Raw genomic sequence first — 15,376 nt, forward strand, 5'->3', positions numbered from 1 at the left:
TTGTAGTATACTACATACTCACCCATGGCAACCCCATGAAAGGCCATCACACTGCAAAGAAAAACTCAGTTGGGTTTATCCTTCCTAATCTCGAGTTCAAGTTCATCGATCCTGATACCGGTCGATCTCTTCCGAAGAATTCCCCGGGTGAACTGTGTGTTAGAAGCCAATGCATAATGCAAGGTGCAATAAGATCATTTGAAAACAAATTCAATTGACACTTAAATTTACGCTTGGTTTTTAACCTTACAGGTTACTATAAGAACAAGGAGGAGACCAACCGAACCATTGACCAGAACGGATGGCTACACACCGGTGACATTGCGTATGTAGATGACGATGGAGATATCTTCATCGTGGATCGCATCAAAGAGTTAATCAAGTATAAGGGTTTTCAAGTAGCTCCTGCGGAGCTAAAGGCCATCCTCCTTACACATTCCTCGGTCGAGGATGCAGCAGTGGTCTCGACACTCGTATCCAAGACATAGAAATACGGTCATATAATATATTTCTAAACTTTCTATTTACTCATTGTTAAAAAAAAAATATGCTTAGCGTCTCCTAATCATGAATAATAATAGGAAACTACATTATTATTAATTAGCATCTGTTTCTGTTTGGCAAAATCATGATTAACATTTTAATAATAATATAAACAAGTGGATAAGTGAATTAAGTTAATGTTTTGATGCAAGTGTGATTATTATATTTATTATTAATTATTATAATCCAAAAATTGGGCTTCCTTTTATTTTTCTTGTTGTTAGGCTGTGTCATGCATTAAAAACAAACGCAGAATAATTATTCATTAACTCCTAATTGTCCGTGAGTTAAAATAACAATATTAATCAAAATAAGATTTATTTCAAAAATAGATATATAAAGTATATCATGTATTTATCTAAATATTTGAAGTATTTTGATTTAAATTAAATACTTAAAGTATTTATTTATTTTATCAAATAAGTATTTAAATTATAAAATATTTTCACTTGGGTATCTATAACTTGACATGTAAAATTGATTAAAAAATATTGTAGATACTTAAATGAAAAAGAATATAATTTAAGTACCTATTTTAATAAAAATAATTTTAAATATTTAAATAAAAAGATAAATATTTTAAATATTATTTTAATAAAAATACTTTCAGTACATACATAAAAATATAATATATATATTAAATATTTATTTTTAAATTAAACTTTAAGACAAAAATAACATGACATGATATCATGTAATAAAACATTTGTTTTTAATAAAATTTCCAAAATATTAATGAAAATTTCATATGATTCTCGTTTGTTTAAAAAATCATAATTTTTAAAATTATAATTTATATATCGAATTTTAAGTTTGCGTTTTATGTTTAAAACTCAAACGTATAAAATTGCATAAGAAAATCCGATGTTAATTTATTTAGACCTTTTTTATTTTTTTTAGTTTTCTAAATAAAATGTCACGTGATATTTTATTAACACGTCGCGTGGTATTTTCTGTTCATGCCACATTATTTTGACACAGGAATATTACAGAGATTAATTGTGATAATTTTTAAAATTACAAATAAAAATTAATAATAAAGTGAGAAAAGCCTTTTTTTAATCTAAATACTATCTATTAAAAAATTATTTCCTATCATAATATTCATTTTTTATTATTTTCGGATTAACACTATTTTATGTCACTAATACAAAGATATTTTTTATAAGAAATATTTTTTAAAAGACGTTTTTTACGAGAAACACATTTTATTGATGTGACATAAATTGATCAAACTTTTAAAATTAAATTAAAATGAAATAAAAAGAAAAGAAGTGACAAAAATTATGAAAAGAATATAAATTTTATCTAAAAATATAAATGTGTGGTGACCGAGCGACAATAAAAGCTTGCAGGTATTAGTTTTATTTTTATTCACTCAATAAATACATGTTTAAGTTAATATTTAAACACTTGAGAACTCTTAAATATAAACAATGTGGGTTTTGAGAAGCTTATGAGAGTTTTCAAATCACACATTGTTTAAATATAATATATTTAAGTGTTTAAAAATAAAATTTTAAATATATATTTATTGAATTATTGAACATAAAATTAATACACGTGTGTTGTTGTTTGACTTGTGTAATTACATCCTTTCGTTATGACATCATGTGCATTTATTTATTTATTTTTGACAAAGTTCGTCTATTTTTTCTTCTTCACGTTTTAACCTCATATTTTTCTTTGTATATTTATGACAAAGTTCGTCTATTTTTTACTTGTATATTTTTCGATATGATAAATGATATACATAGGTGATAGGAGACCAAATACTTTCTAAAAATTCATTCTAAAAAATACATGTTTGGTATTTGGTTCTAATGTTTCACTGTGGGGTTAAGCAAATAAAAAAGGGTGGTTGTGGTAGTTGTGAGGTGTTGAATTTATGGCAGATTAGGGTTTCATTGAATTTTGCTTTGTCCAGTAGTTGATAGGTTGTTGTGGGTCTCAGTCATGGACCTACTTTGTAAAGATTGCCCAGATAATTGAATGTGAATTATTGAAAGGCGTTCGAGTTGTTTTCGAGTAGCTCACTCGGTTAAAACGTGATATTTCTTTCCTCTACTTGGATGTTATTGATGGACAAGGTAAACTCTTCCAGTAGTCTGTTTTTACTCTGTGTTGATGTGATGCCATCCACACACACGAACAAGAATCGAATCGAGAGATCGGTCGGCTTTATGGGGTCTACATGTTTGTGTTAGCAATAATGTAGGAGAAGACAAGTTGTACTACTATTCTTATTGGTATCCCAATGTCTAATATATGACCTTTTTCTTTTTGTCTTTGCTCAAGTTGTCTAGTCTGTTTCTGAACGATCGAGATCGATATCTGCGTATCTGAACAATCGAGATCGATATCTGTGTAGAAGTTTTGCTCGTCTTGAGGAATGATTGTTTGTTTAGTTGAACCTCTCTGCTACTCTGTTTGCGATTGTTTTGCTTAGTGGATTTAACAATTTTCTAATTTGTACCACTCTAGATTTGAGAAACAGAGAGAGAGGGTTGGCTTTGATGCTGTGAGATTTAGAGGTAGGTTTTGAACTCGGCATCCTGGGATTTGCTTTTCCGTTGTTTTAAATGCTATGTATGATGTATCTATATAGTTTCCCAGAATAGTCTGGTTTATACATAAGGTTATTGAATTTAGCATGCTTGAAATTCTTTTCGTTTTAATTCCTTTATGAATGGAACAAGCGTCGAGGTTATATTTCAGATTTTGGTGATGAGATGCTTTGCTTTGATATGAAGGATATTGTTCGAATTGTTCTGAGTTCTATATCTCTGATGGAGTGGAACGCTAAAACCCCGTTGCAATGGGAGTGGGAAAACCTAATGATGTTAAATGCGAAACCGACTGAAATTCCAAGGAAGCTAATACCGGTAGAGTGGGATATCGATGGAGAGGAAGGAATGGACTCTGGATCTCTCTATTCTTCTGGTGCTGCTGCTGGAGGTAGTGGTGCTTCTGGCTCGGATTTGGGCCTTGCTTCTTCTGAAAGTTTGAAATCGGCATCCATTAATTCATCATCTTTGAGAGAGGTAAAAGCGACCCAATTCACTTTGGAGGCTTTTGATGCTATCCCAGATAATGTTAGCAAAAAGAAAAAGGTGTCCAAGGTTGAGCACTCTGGTACCTTCCCGATATTTGAGGCTTCAGTTGGCTCTGGTGAGCCATTACTCAGTTTAAGGCTCGGTAAACAAACATACTCAGTTTAAGGCTCGGTACCTTCCCAATTCATATTTGGTTATATTTGATTATAAAGTACTCAAATTTAAACCGATAAAATCAAAAGGGTTGAAAGAATTCATATTTCCTAGTGCTTTTACATTGACATCACAATTTTACTTTATAAGATCATGGAGATTTGAAATAAAGACAATTCAGCATTAACCAAAGTTTGTTGACATTAACAATGCCATTGAAATAATGAATGTGGACTTTAAAAGGGTTGTTTTTAGAGAGGTTTGTTAAAATACTGGTTTCTACTTAAATTATGTCAAACAATAATTTCTTAGGTGGAGTACGTAAATGATCCCCTAATTATAGGATATTATTTTATTGAGTCTTTTAACTATTAAAATTTATAAAATGATCCCTTAACTATAGGGAGTTACTTTATAAAAGCCTTCAACTATAGGATATTGTTTTGTTGAGTTCACCCGATTATTCATTATATTTCAAGCTTGTACTTTTTCGTTAAAATATTAATGACGATCTGAATTGAACGTTAACCTGCTAACTAAGATATGATAAAATCTTATCTCATAATCTCAAACGTCTATCATATCTCAATCAACATGTTAACTCCCAACTCAGACAGCCGTTAATCTTTTAATAAAAAAGGACAAATTTAGAACATAATGAATAATTGGATGATCATTTTATAACTTTTAAAAATCGAGAAATTCAACAAAACAACTCTATATTTAAGGGATCATTTTGTAACTTTTAATAGTAAATGAACTCAACATAATATCCTATAATCAGAGACCATTTATTTATTTTGCCCTAATTTCTTCTTAATTAATCTCATTCTTAAATAATTAAATTTTGTTTTTTGAGGTTGTTGAATGTTTAAACTTAACAATAACGTTAAAGACAACTAATATAACGTTAGTAGCTCTTAATATGGTCCTCTAGTAGGAGAAACTACTCTAAACTCGCTGATTTTGACTTGGATTTAACATTTTTTTTGTTTAATGAAGAATTTGTCTTGAGGCTTCATGCATTTTATTGAACAGTTCTCAAGTAGTTACGAATAATCATACAATCAAACAAAAATTCCGCTAATGGAAATTTTGTTTTACAATTGGTTGGACATAAAATTTTACTGAAAAAAAATAATGATATTTACTAATTGTAAAATAAAATTCATAAATACAAAGAAATACAACGATCAATTATTAAAGAATATTGAATTAAAGATTATCAAGTGTATTCTTAAACTAAAATGATGAGTATTCGAATATAAATACTGACATGCAAGAACCAACGCTCTATTGGTCTTATCATCATCTTTGTCAAATTTGAACAACTCATCAATTTCAAATAAACTACAGTCATGAATGGACCAAATTAATTAACAAGTTACTGCTTAACATTTTAACAAAACCATTCTCCAAAAAGAATCTTTAGCATTCTACAAACTGATTGAACAAAATCTTCTAAAGTTTGCATTCTAACTAGTTTGAATGCACTAACCTAAAAGGGTATGATTACCTTCTTTAGAAAATCAGGTCTCACAATTTTGATCACAAAAAAACATGTCATATGTTGATTCTGTGAACACATATCCGAAATCAAATTCAAGTATGCAGCTGATACAAGACTCATGACTCATCTATGAGATATCATATTGTGAATTATCTCATCTCAAAGACCATTAGTTTAAAATAGAATAATGCGAACTATTATAGGGAGGGGTCCTCAAACAAAACCTTACACAACATACAAATCATAAAAATGTCATGACCAACCGACTGGGTATTTTCATTTCCCAGAGCCATATCACATGACTTTATGCTCACAATGGTCCCTTGAGGCTGTTCCCGGAAAGTATGGCTCTACATATTCAAATCATATAACTTCTATATATAGGAGTCCAACTTGTAACTATGACACAAATTCAATCTAGAATGACCAGAATTTCAAGGCTACAACAAACGCTGAAATCAAAAGGACTGAATGCAACATCTAACATCGACAAGAAACCAGAGATTTCTCAAGATCAAACGTAACTGCCTTCCTATGATAAAAGAAGGAAGAATGCATAATTGCATAGAGCACAGTTCACCGCAGTATCTTTAACACCCATGAAAGTATAACGTACCAACACGACACTAAGCTTAACCAACAAGATTATGAAACTTCAATTTCAACAAATTACATCACTCAACTTCAATTATTAACAAGTGAAGTCATTAATACTAACAGATTAAGTTAAATCAACATTTGTAGATCATTCTTCACCACACTTTCAATCTCTTGAAGATTTTCAAGGTGCACCGAAATAATGATAATTCTTGTACCCAAAATGAAAATTACATTTTCAAATCTTTGAATCGTGTTTCTCTCTCAGAAACTGAAATCAAATTGCAGTCTCTCTGATCAATCACGGAATTGATAAAGTGAAAAGAAAAGTTTGTTTCTATCTTCTCTACCTAATTTAACTGAAAAATAAAAATACTAACAATTGAAAAAAAAAAATCTAATCCAAATACAAAACAAAGTTACAATTACTCATAAGGTACCGTTTGAAAATTAGTAATAATAAAGTGTGAGAATGGTGAAGAATAAAATAGAAAGATTTAAGAAATAGATTCATTTGATTATGGTTTCATACCTAAACAATTTGAAAGACTAGTTTTTTCTAGTAATTTATTGTGAGCAAGATTAAATTTTTTTATTTAAAAAACATGTGAAGTAGGAGTTTTGGTTCAACGTTTCCTTTGAAAAATTTAATAGTGATAGTAAAAATGACACCATTTGTTAATCCTTAAAGTTGAATGATGTAAATGGATGGAATTAAAGATTTATGATCTATTGTCTAAAAGTTCAATGATATATAATATAAATTTCCCTCACAAACAAAACACACAATACAAAATTCCTATAGTTGAGTGCATAAACCACTTAAAATTTCCAACTTCTAGCACTACCAGACGATAGATCTAATTAAATAATGGAAGTTGAGCACTTCCATGCTCCTCATAGAAGATTTTGGTTGGCATGATGACAACCCAACACAGACAACACAGAACTGAATGAAACCAAGAAATGTGCAACTTGCAGTGTCTTTACCCACTACCAATATATCTAAGTTCACAGTAACATGCTCACTAGAATAGATTGCAAAATACAAAACCAACCTAACAGAAACCAGAACCAAACTGTAAACATTTTCCGGATTAAGATGGCTGACACATAATGCACCAAAGATCCATAAAGACCACAAGTACCATAGCATTAATACAAAAACTGGACACTGATCATGAGAAGGAAGAGTAACATTACAACTGCTGCAAAATGAGGACGACAAGACTGACTTTCAGACACCCATATTGAGCAATGGTGGACGATAACTCTGGATGTTCTGAACCCTCAAACATGTCCTAGTACTCACTGGAACAGTAGACAATTGCAAATCAACAGAAAGAACAAAAAGAATCTTCAGTTAAACAATAAAATTCAAGAATCCCTTTACTATAGAAAGGCAAGAGACTATAGTAAAAACAGTTCAAAATACACTCAGGTAACCTGAAAAATTCTTTAACTGGGAATAGTTTGAAGTATTGAAAGCTTATTGAATTCTTAACGTGTACAAATAAGGTCACCAGAAACAATAACTTCATATAAGAAATTAGATGAAAAAGAAAATGCATCAGATCACGAACCTGATCATTCTCATTTGCGGTTGGTGAGGGGAACTTCTTTGACTCGGCTGGTTTCTCAGCCCCACAATTTTGTCTGTTGCATTTTGTCCTGAACGGATAGTTAATATTGCTACATTTCTGACATTTCCAGCTTCCCTCTGGCGTCTTTTGTTCTGCAAAGCATGAAATACATATACATCAAATTTCAGATATATGACATCATGATGGTTTCAATTTAGAAGAACTTACTTGAACATTTATCTGATTTTGGAGTCTGCATTCACAAGATAAATTTGTCACAAATAATAAATGGATTCATAATCAAAGAAAAATTATGCAGAATTTCATGTATCTTTAGTCTTCAAAGTACCAAAGGAAAACAAAAGGGCAGCTGCATTGCATCATTATTAAATATGTAAATTGACAAAAACCTGAGATCCAGGCTTAGGTGTATTGCATTTCCGCATGTTACAGACAGTTCTGAAAGAGAAGTTAACATTCCCACATTTTGGCCATTTCCAATCATCATCACGTGTAGCATCTGGCAAGGATTCAAAGAGAGGAATTAAATTACTGAATAAAAAATTCTTGTAAGGTGCAGATAATCACTTCTTTGAACAATAACAGTAGAGGTGACATGCCTGCACCGGTTTTGTGTAATTTATCATCTGAAAAAAATCCTGGCCTCGGTCCCTGTAGGTTAAAAGTGTAATTATATCATAAAATGGAACTCATGTAACTCAAAATATTAGACGGTAGAATATTCAAATTTCAGAACCATTACAGAGAATTCCTAATGGATGGAAATCCTTGCTTTAGCTGACTGCTTCTAAACGAAAATGCACCTAAGGAGTTTGGGATGCATGCTCAATGCAGCATTGCTAACTGCCTAGACATTAAATAAATCAAGAACACAATCCCAAACCTATAAAACATGCGATTAAATCACAGAGAAGTGATAGAATATATTATTAGGCTTGCAATCAAAGTTTCACATTCGTAACATATAATCATCCCTAACTAGCATTAAACATCTCAACATACCATTGGAGGAGGGCCCATCGGCAACCCCAGGCCGTACCGGTCCATCAAAGGGGGCATGCCATACATCCCACCTGGAAAAAAAATAAAAAATGAAAGGGAAAAAAAACTAGCACCTTTCTATGATATAAGTGTCATGCTTAAGCTCAATCAAATATGTGCATGGGTGGATGGCTTGCAGACAATAAGTAACTATGATCGAGGCATGTTCTTGGTCAACATGATAAAGCAGGAAAAGCAATCACAATTATAAACTACAGGGGATGTTACCAATACCATTCCCTATCATTGGCCCACTAGAATAAGGAGGTGGTCCAGCAGGCACATGCAGTGGCCGGTAGGGACTGCCAGCAGAAAGATGACTGCCATAATTGTAATGATAAGCCGATCCTCCAGAAAAAGGAGCTTCATAAGGAGGAACAGGGGAACCATTGAACAGGGAAGAACCATATGGCGGTACACCCAGATACACTGAAGATGGTCCAGAACCTACGTAAGGAGCAGATGACGAGTAACTCTGTGGCACTTGGAGAGGCTTGCCTGCAGATTTCTGCAAGGGAAAATTCACCAACTCAATCTATAAAAACAATAATAGTGGGAGGAAAAAAATTACAAGAGTTAGTTTCTAAAGAGATAAACAATAGAAACGGTCTATGATTTTATTACCAGCAGAATAATTTTTTTTCCTTAATAAGGAATTTAGAGGGACTAAAACGAAGCAAACATTGGGAATTACATGAATACATGATATAGTCTGGTGGTCTTCTTTTCCTTTAAATCAGCTGAGAACCAAGTATTAAATTCATTAAAAGTAACTCGTCAAACCATTCATTTCTAAGAATCTGCTCTTCTATTACTAATACTGTTAAAAACAATTTCAATCTGAACATCAGTTATTACTTATTAGTAAAACCAATTTCAATCCGAACATTAGTCAATAGTCATTAAAACCTATAAGACAAAACTAAAGCAATTAAAGATTCAACAACATTAAAAACTCGGGAATATTTTGAACACCAACATTGGGTAATAAAAATAAAGACTTACTGAATTATGAACAGCTGGCCTGGGTTGAGTGCAATCGCGCATATTGCAAGTAGTTCTAAATGAAAAATTGACATTCCCACAACTAGGACATGTCCAATCATCTTCCCTACGACTACCTACCAATTTAACCACAAAAATTCAACATTGTCAACATCAAAAAGCACACAAAATGATATAAAAATTAATGCGCATACCATCGGTTCTAGCACGCTTCGCTGCAGAAGAGTTTCTATTATCAACCTGAACCAAAGTTAATCACCGTAAAGATGTTCATAGATCAATACTGAGCAAAAATTACGAAATTTAATCCCGCTGACCGATAAAAAAATTGGATAATTGAGCAAAAAAGAAACGATTCGGAAAAATAAAAAGAAAAAAACTAGATTGACCACGGGGAATTGATATTCAAGATAATTCTATCATTAGATCTATTGAAGTTCGATGCAGGGTTCTATAACGAGGGAAATTGAGAGTATTGGAAGGGATGAGTACCTGTGACATTGTGCGGCGGCGATAGAGGCAGATTCGACTTTTTCGGTGTTAAGATTCGAAAGAAGAGGGAGAGGGAATTGGAGGGGATTTGCCCTACCCTCGATAAAAGGAAGGTGACGTACTAACGGAATGTGAGGTAGGAGATGAAACTGAAATTTTTGTTTGGTATAATAATAAATTACCCTCAATATTTATACAAATAATCAATTTGCCTTTTTTTTTTTATTTTCGTATATTTTAACTTTTAATGTTTTAATTTTTTTAATCAAAATAATCTCTTTTAAATGAAAATTATTAATTAACTGACGGTCACTACATGATAGTAACATAATATTTTCATATATATTCAATTAATGATGTTGTATATATCACATCATTACTTTAGTGTTTGGTGATATATATAAAAATGTCACGTCAATAATATGTATCGATCGTTATTTAACTAATAATTTTGATCTCACAATACTTGTTTTTACCAAAAATAGAAATGTTTTGAGTTAAAATAATCTAAAAAAAGAATAAGAGACAAAATGATTAATAAATGTTAGAAGTAATTTTGTCATTATGCCTTTTATTTTAGCTAAAATCTATTAGATGTTCTTATATTATATCTAAAAAGTTATTTTAGTCTCTCTATTCTATAAAAATAATTTTTTTTTAGTTCTTGTATGTTTGAAAAGACAATGTTTCAGTCCAAAATGTTAAAGTTATTGTAAATTGATTTAAGGCATAATGATAAAATTAGTCTTCAACATATGCACAAATTAACATTTTGTCCCTATTCTTTTAATTAAAATGGTTATTGTTGGATGAAATCATTAGTTGACTAATGGTCAACACATATTGCTGACGTAGTATTTTCACATATGATTATTAAGTGATGTGGCACATATCATATCATCACTTTAGGTGATGTGACACGCGTCACCATCAATTAAACATATATAAAAATGTCATGTCTGCAACATGTATTGACCATTATTCAACAAATAGTTTTCATCCAAAATGAGTTATTTTGGCTAAAAATTGAAATGTTAGAGGTTAAAATGTCAAAAAAAAGAAGAATAGGTGTCAAAGTGATTAATTACACAAACTTTGAAAGCTAACTTTTTCATTATGTATTGATTTAAATATTTTGGTTTAAACACTCTTTAGGCCCATCTCAATTTTAAACTAAGATAAATTAATTTTTCTTAAAATATTTTGTTGTGAATTTTTACATAATTTTTAAAAACACTTATGGAATCCAAACTCAAAATTAATTTATTTCTAACTCTAAACTATATTATTTTCACTTACAATAATATTACAAATATAAGCCAAAATATAAAAAATGTTTAATTGAAAAATTATATATTAAATTTTCTTATAATTTTAGAGTAAGAGTTTAATTAAATAAAAATGATAAAAAAGTATAAAATATGTTTAAAATTTTATTAAAATGTTAAATTTCAAGTTTTTATTTTATTTCAAAAAAAATTCAATCATAAATGGATGCATGTCATGTACTCACGAAGAATGTCAACATCATCATAGATCATTCTTATTTATTCTTTTTTTTTTAAATTACATTGAATAAATTTCTATCCTTTTTTTAGGAGTGATCAATTTGTTGAATTTTAAAATTAATAGGAATTTAGAGGGTGTTTAAACCAAGATATTTAAATCAACTAATTATAACTTAAAACTTTTGAACCAAAATATTCATTTTTCAAACGTACATGAACTTAAATATTCCTTTTATAATAAAGGACTAAAATGAATTTTCAAGTATAATAATAGGATTAAAATGCTTCTTTTTATAAAACGATCAATTTAGTAACTATATCAAATTCTTGGTAACATACATCTTGATATGCAATAGTTTCTCGCAATACCAAGGCCACAAAAATAGTATGAATATCATCAAGTTTATTTCCAAACTAAATGAACAATATACTTGAACAATAAAATCTCTTTAATCATTCATAAGTTCAAGGCACAAAGTCATAAATTTAAAACATTCATGATAGAAAAAGCATCCATCAAACAACTAAGTTTAAAGCAAATATCATCCACAACAACAATATTCAAACTATCCTAGTACTTCCCTATCTCAAGCGGAGGACAAGTGTAGCTGAAGGGATCTTTTGTTAACCGCCGATGCTGCTCGGCAAGAGCTTTTCCTCAAATGTTGCAGCACTTCCCAGGCTGAGTGGCTTAAGCAGACATGGTAAAGGACGAGAAGACTTTGTGGAGAGGAGAGGGTGAAGATATGATGATAAAATGAGCAAATGATTGCCCTATTTTTAGGTAAGGGTTGTCAAATCCTCTCCAATAATCGTTCTCAACGTTGCAGGCTCGGATAAGAAGAATTACAGTTGTCCCAGTCAGTTGTCCTATTCCAGAATGTTCTGCTCAGCCCTGGTGAGTCATCACTTGTTGTAGCATCCGTTCCAATGCTGCAGTATTTTGCACCTTTTTTTAACAGAAAAACTAGAAATTAGCCTAAGTTAACCAAATTTCTAATAATGTAAAAATATATGCAATTATGACTAATTTAATCCTAAAATGCTTTTAAACATGCTTAACTTCAAGCTAAACCTAGGTATAAAGTACTAAATGATAACTCTTTTGGAGAGTTATCAAGACCATATTATATCATATCTCAGTTAGCAAGTTAACGTCCAACTCAGACAATCGTTAAATTTTTAATGAAAAAAGGACGAGTTTGGATCATAATGAATAGTCAGGTGGCCATTTGTAACTTTTAATAATCGATTGACTAATAAAATAATATCTTATACTCGAGAGATCATTTATGTATTTTACTCTATTTTTATTAGTAAATTTGCTTTTTTTTTAAATGCGTGATAACAACATTTAGTGTAAAATTAATTCTGATGGAACAAGAAAGGGTACCACAAGATTAGAAGTTTGTGACGAAGTAATTAGCAACTGGTAAGGTATACGAAAGTTAATGGTATTTTTTCAGTTCTGAATGTAGAACTATGAAAAATCTACGAGGGTTTATGTCTAGTATGGGATATGAAGATGGGTTTTGTTATCTTAGAAACAAATAGTGAGGAAGCTTTAATCTTACTTGATCAGGGTGCGAAAATGAAGGGTACGCTTAAAATTTTTTTATAGACCTCGAGAAGGCAACAAGGTGAGAGATAGGATGACAAATTTATCTTGGTTTCTACCGTTTGGACTTTAGACCTACACTCGCCCGCCTTACTCTTTGGAACCGTTGCTGCAGGTGAATGTTGTATGTAGTGTCTGAACCGATACTGGTAGACTAGTTTAGAAACTGCTTCCTCTCTCTTTATGTATTCAAATAATAATAATAACTCATTATAAAAAATTGTTAAATATAATTTTTCCTAGAAGTGTAGAAAATTATAGCCCATCCAAAAGTACTAGAAATTACAAATTAGAAAGCACTTCTGCAACAAAACCTATAGCGAAGCCATAACAGAGAAATGACAGCAGAACAAGCAAACATCAAAAAGGAAAGGGAATCCCCATCACCTAGACCAGAAAAACTACCCAAGGCCACGCCACGCAAGGCTGCAATCTTAATGCGCACCACCTTCATCAGTTGCTTAATCAAGTCTTCCACCAAAGTGTGATAGAGGAGTGGTGACGGATTAATGAACGTTGCTCTTATTGAAGAATCAAACCTAGAAAGTTCTAGACTTGATGAAGAACAAAGGGGATAAATAGTAGAAGATGGCTCCTTACGAAAGTGAACGGTAAAGATGATGATTGTAAGGATGGATTTATGAAAAATGGATGGACAAGTGTCCTATCAAACCCTCCTAGTCGCAATGAAAAGACAAACTCGATAATATAGCTCTAAGTGTCCTATCGAACCCTCCTAGTCACAATGAAAAGGCAAACTCGATAATATGGCTCTAACCAACCCTCCTAGTCACTATGAAAAGGCAAATTGGAGTGTGAAGATTAATCTCTCTCACAATAACTTGAAAGAACTTCAGGACAAGAAGCTTCGAAAGCACAAGAAAACCAATACTTGCAAAAACGAACTCTCGTTGTATTATTAATCAAAGAAATATGTTTTATAAAATTGAATGAAGTCTCCTTTATATAGGAGATGAGTTCTAAATGTCTTAAATAACTAATGAATAAAATAATAACTAACTATATATATCTTAACTCTAATTCCTAATAAAATAATAATAACTAAAAATAATTTTTTAACTTAACCTTAATTTCTAATTAAATAATAAATTTAATCCTAAAAGATAATGCATCATCATATATTAAATTATATTACAAATAATCAATATAAATATTGAAAATTCGTAATATTTACAAAATCACGTATTAGTCTCGTATAGGAATTTCTACATGCGTTGTCTTCACTAAAATGAATGTATCTTGAGATCCCGATATCGGATTGATGCGGTTCAAGAGCCGTTGGAAAGATAAGAGACAGACGGTTGTATATCCAGCATACATGTTGACCAAATAATATTAGAATCCCATTCAAAATGTCGTAGCAAGTCTGCTGTTGTTCTGATCTTCTTTTCCAAGGCTTGGACGAGTGGATCATTTGGAAGAGTTATTACTTCTTCCTTTGATGTGAGCATTGTGATGCATGTATCATCCTCCCTTTCTTCAAAAAGATTCAACCTCAAATATGAAACATTAAAGGGAACAACATTAGAATCGTTTAATGATTTATTCACATTATGCTTACCGAATAGATATACTTTGAATCTTCGAGACTTTGTAATTCTAATATGTTCGAGCATAAACATTAGTCCAAAAAAACATATATTATGGACTCTGGTGCATGTATTAGCAATTCCCTTAGAACTGCCTTATGTTTCTCTCTTTCCAAACCGAAGCAACATAACCATTCCAGACCAACTTCAACATAGCAACAGACATAGATTTACCCTTCAAACTACAACACACCCACCTCAGATCATCATCCCATCCCAGAACCTGCCTTGTTACCTTGTTAAATGAAAGCTCCTTAAAGCACCCTTCCAAAACCACACTAAAAAAATAGGTGATCCCTCGACTCAGGTTCTAACAAATAAAGGTTACAAATCCCATCAATATTTAAACCATAAGAAATCAGTTTAATTTTAGTAGGGAGTCTGTCCAAAACAGCCATCCAAGCTATAACAGAACTCCTTGGAATATGCCTCGAGTGCCAGACCAACTTCTCCCACTATACCTTCTCCACTCTCCCCGTGATCTCCCTCAACACCATAGCAGTAGACCACTTAGGACCATCCAAAAAGCCATTAATCGAAGCAGCAACATGCTTCAGGTTCAACAAATTCCTCCAAACCCAACCACAGCTTTGGGAGTTGCAAACCTGCCAGCAGGACCTACCCTCAAGGACATAAGAA

The 15,376-nt window shown here is 31.6% G+C and overlaps 2 protein-coding genes across 3 annotated transcripts; one reads left to right on the forward strand and one right to left on the reverse strand.

Annotated features, from left to right (window-relative positions):
• LOC120173601 (4-coumarate--CoA ligase-like 1) lies at positions 1 to 14,104 on the forward strand. The gene is made up of 4 exons (XM_039180704.1): positions 1 to 183; positions 253 to 473; positions 13,985 to 14,040; positions 14,098 to 14,104. The coding sequence occupies exons 1-4, from the start codon at positions 36 to 38 to the stop codon at positions 14,102 to 14,104; spliced, it is 432 nt and encodes a 143-aa protein (XP_039036635.1). The 5' UTR covers positions 1 to 35.
• Positions 6,814 to 10,131, reverse strand: LOC120170414 (ranBP2-type zinc finger protein At1g67325-like). Of its 2 annotated transcripts, none has more exons than XM_039178356.1 (10): positions 10,002 to 10,131; positions 9,704 to 9,749; positions 9,510 to 9,625; positions 8,739 to 9,012; positions 8,466 to 8,536; positions 8,063 to 8,114; positions 7,853 to 7,962; positions 7,671 to 7,695; positions 7,443 to 7,594; positions 6,814 to 7,170 (listed from the first exon to the last, which is right to left on the reverse strand). In XM_039178356.1, the coding sequence occupies exons 1-10, from the start codon at positions 10,008 to 10,010 to the stop codon at positions 7,168 to 7,170; spliced, it is 858 nt and encodes a 285-aa protein (XP_039034287.1). In that variant the 5' UTR covers positions 10,011 to 10,131; the 3' UTR covers positions 6,814 to 7,167. The 2 variants fall into 2 exon arrangements, with proteins under 2 accessions (XP_039034287.1, XP_039034279.1); XM_039178348.1 differs by having other exon boundaries at positions 8,733 to 9,012; positions 10,002 to 10,130.
• Positions 14,105 to 15,376: the final 1,272 nt, after the last annotated feature.

This window comes from Hibiscus syriacus, unplaced genomic scaffold (assembly GCF_006381635.1).
Source record: "Hibiscus syriacus cultivar Baekdansim isolate YM2019G1 unplaced genomic scaffold, ASM638163v2 tig00003041_pilon, whole genome shotgun sequence".
In the NCBI taxonomy this organism is placed as follows: domain Eukaryota; kingdom Viridiplantae; phylum Streptophyta; class Magnoliopsida; order Malvales; family Malvaceae; genus Hibiscus; species Hibiscus syriacus.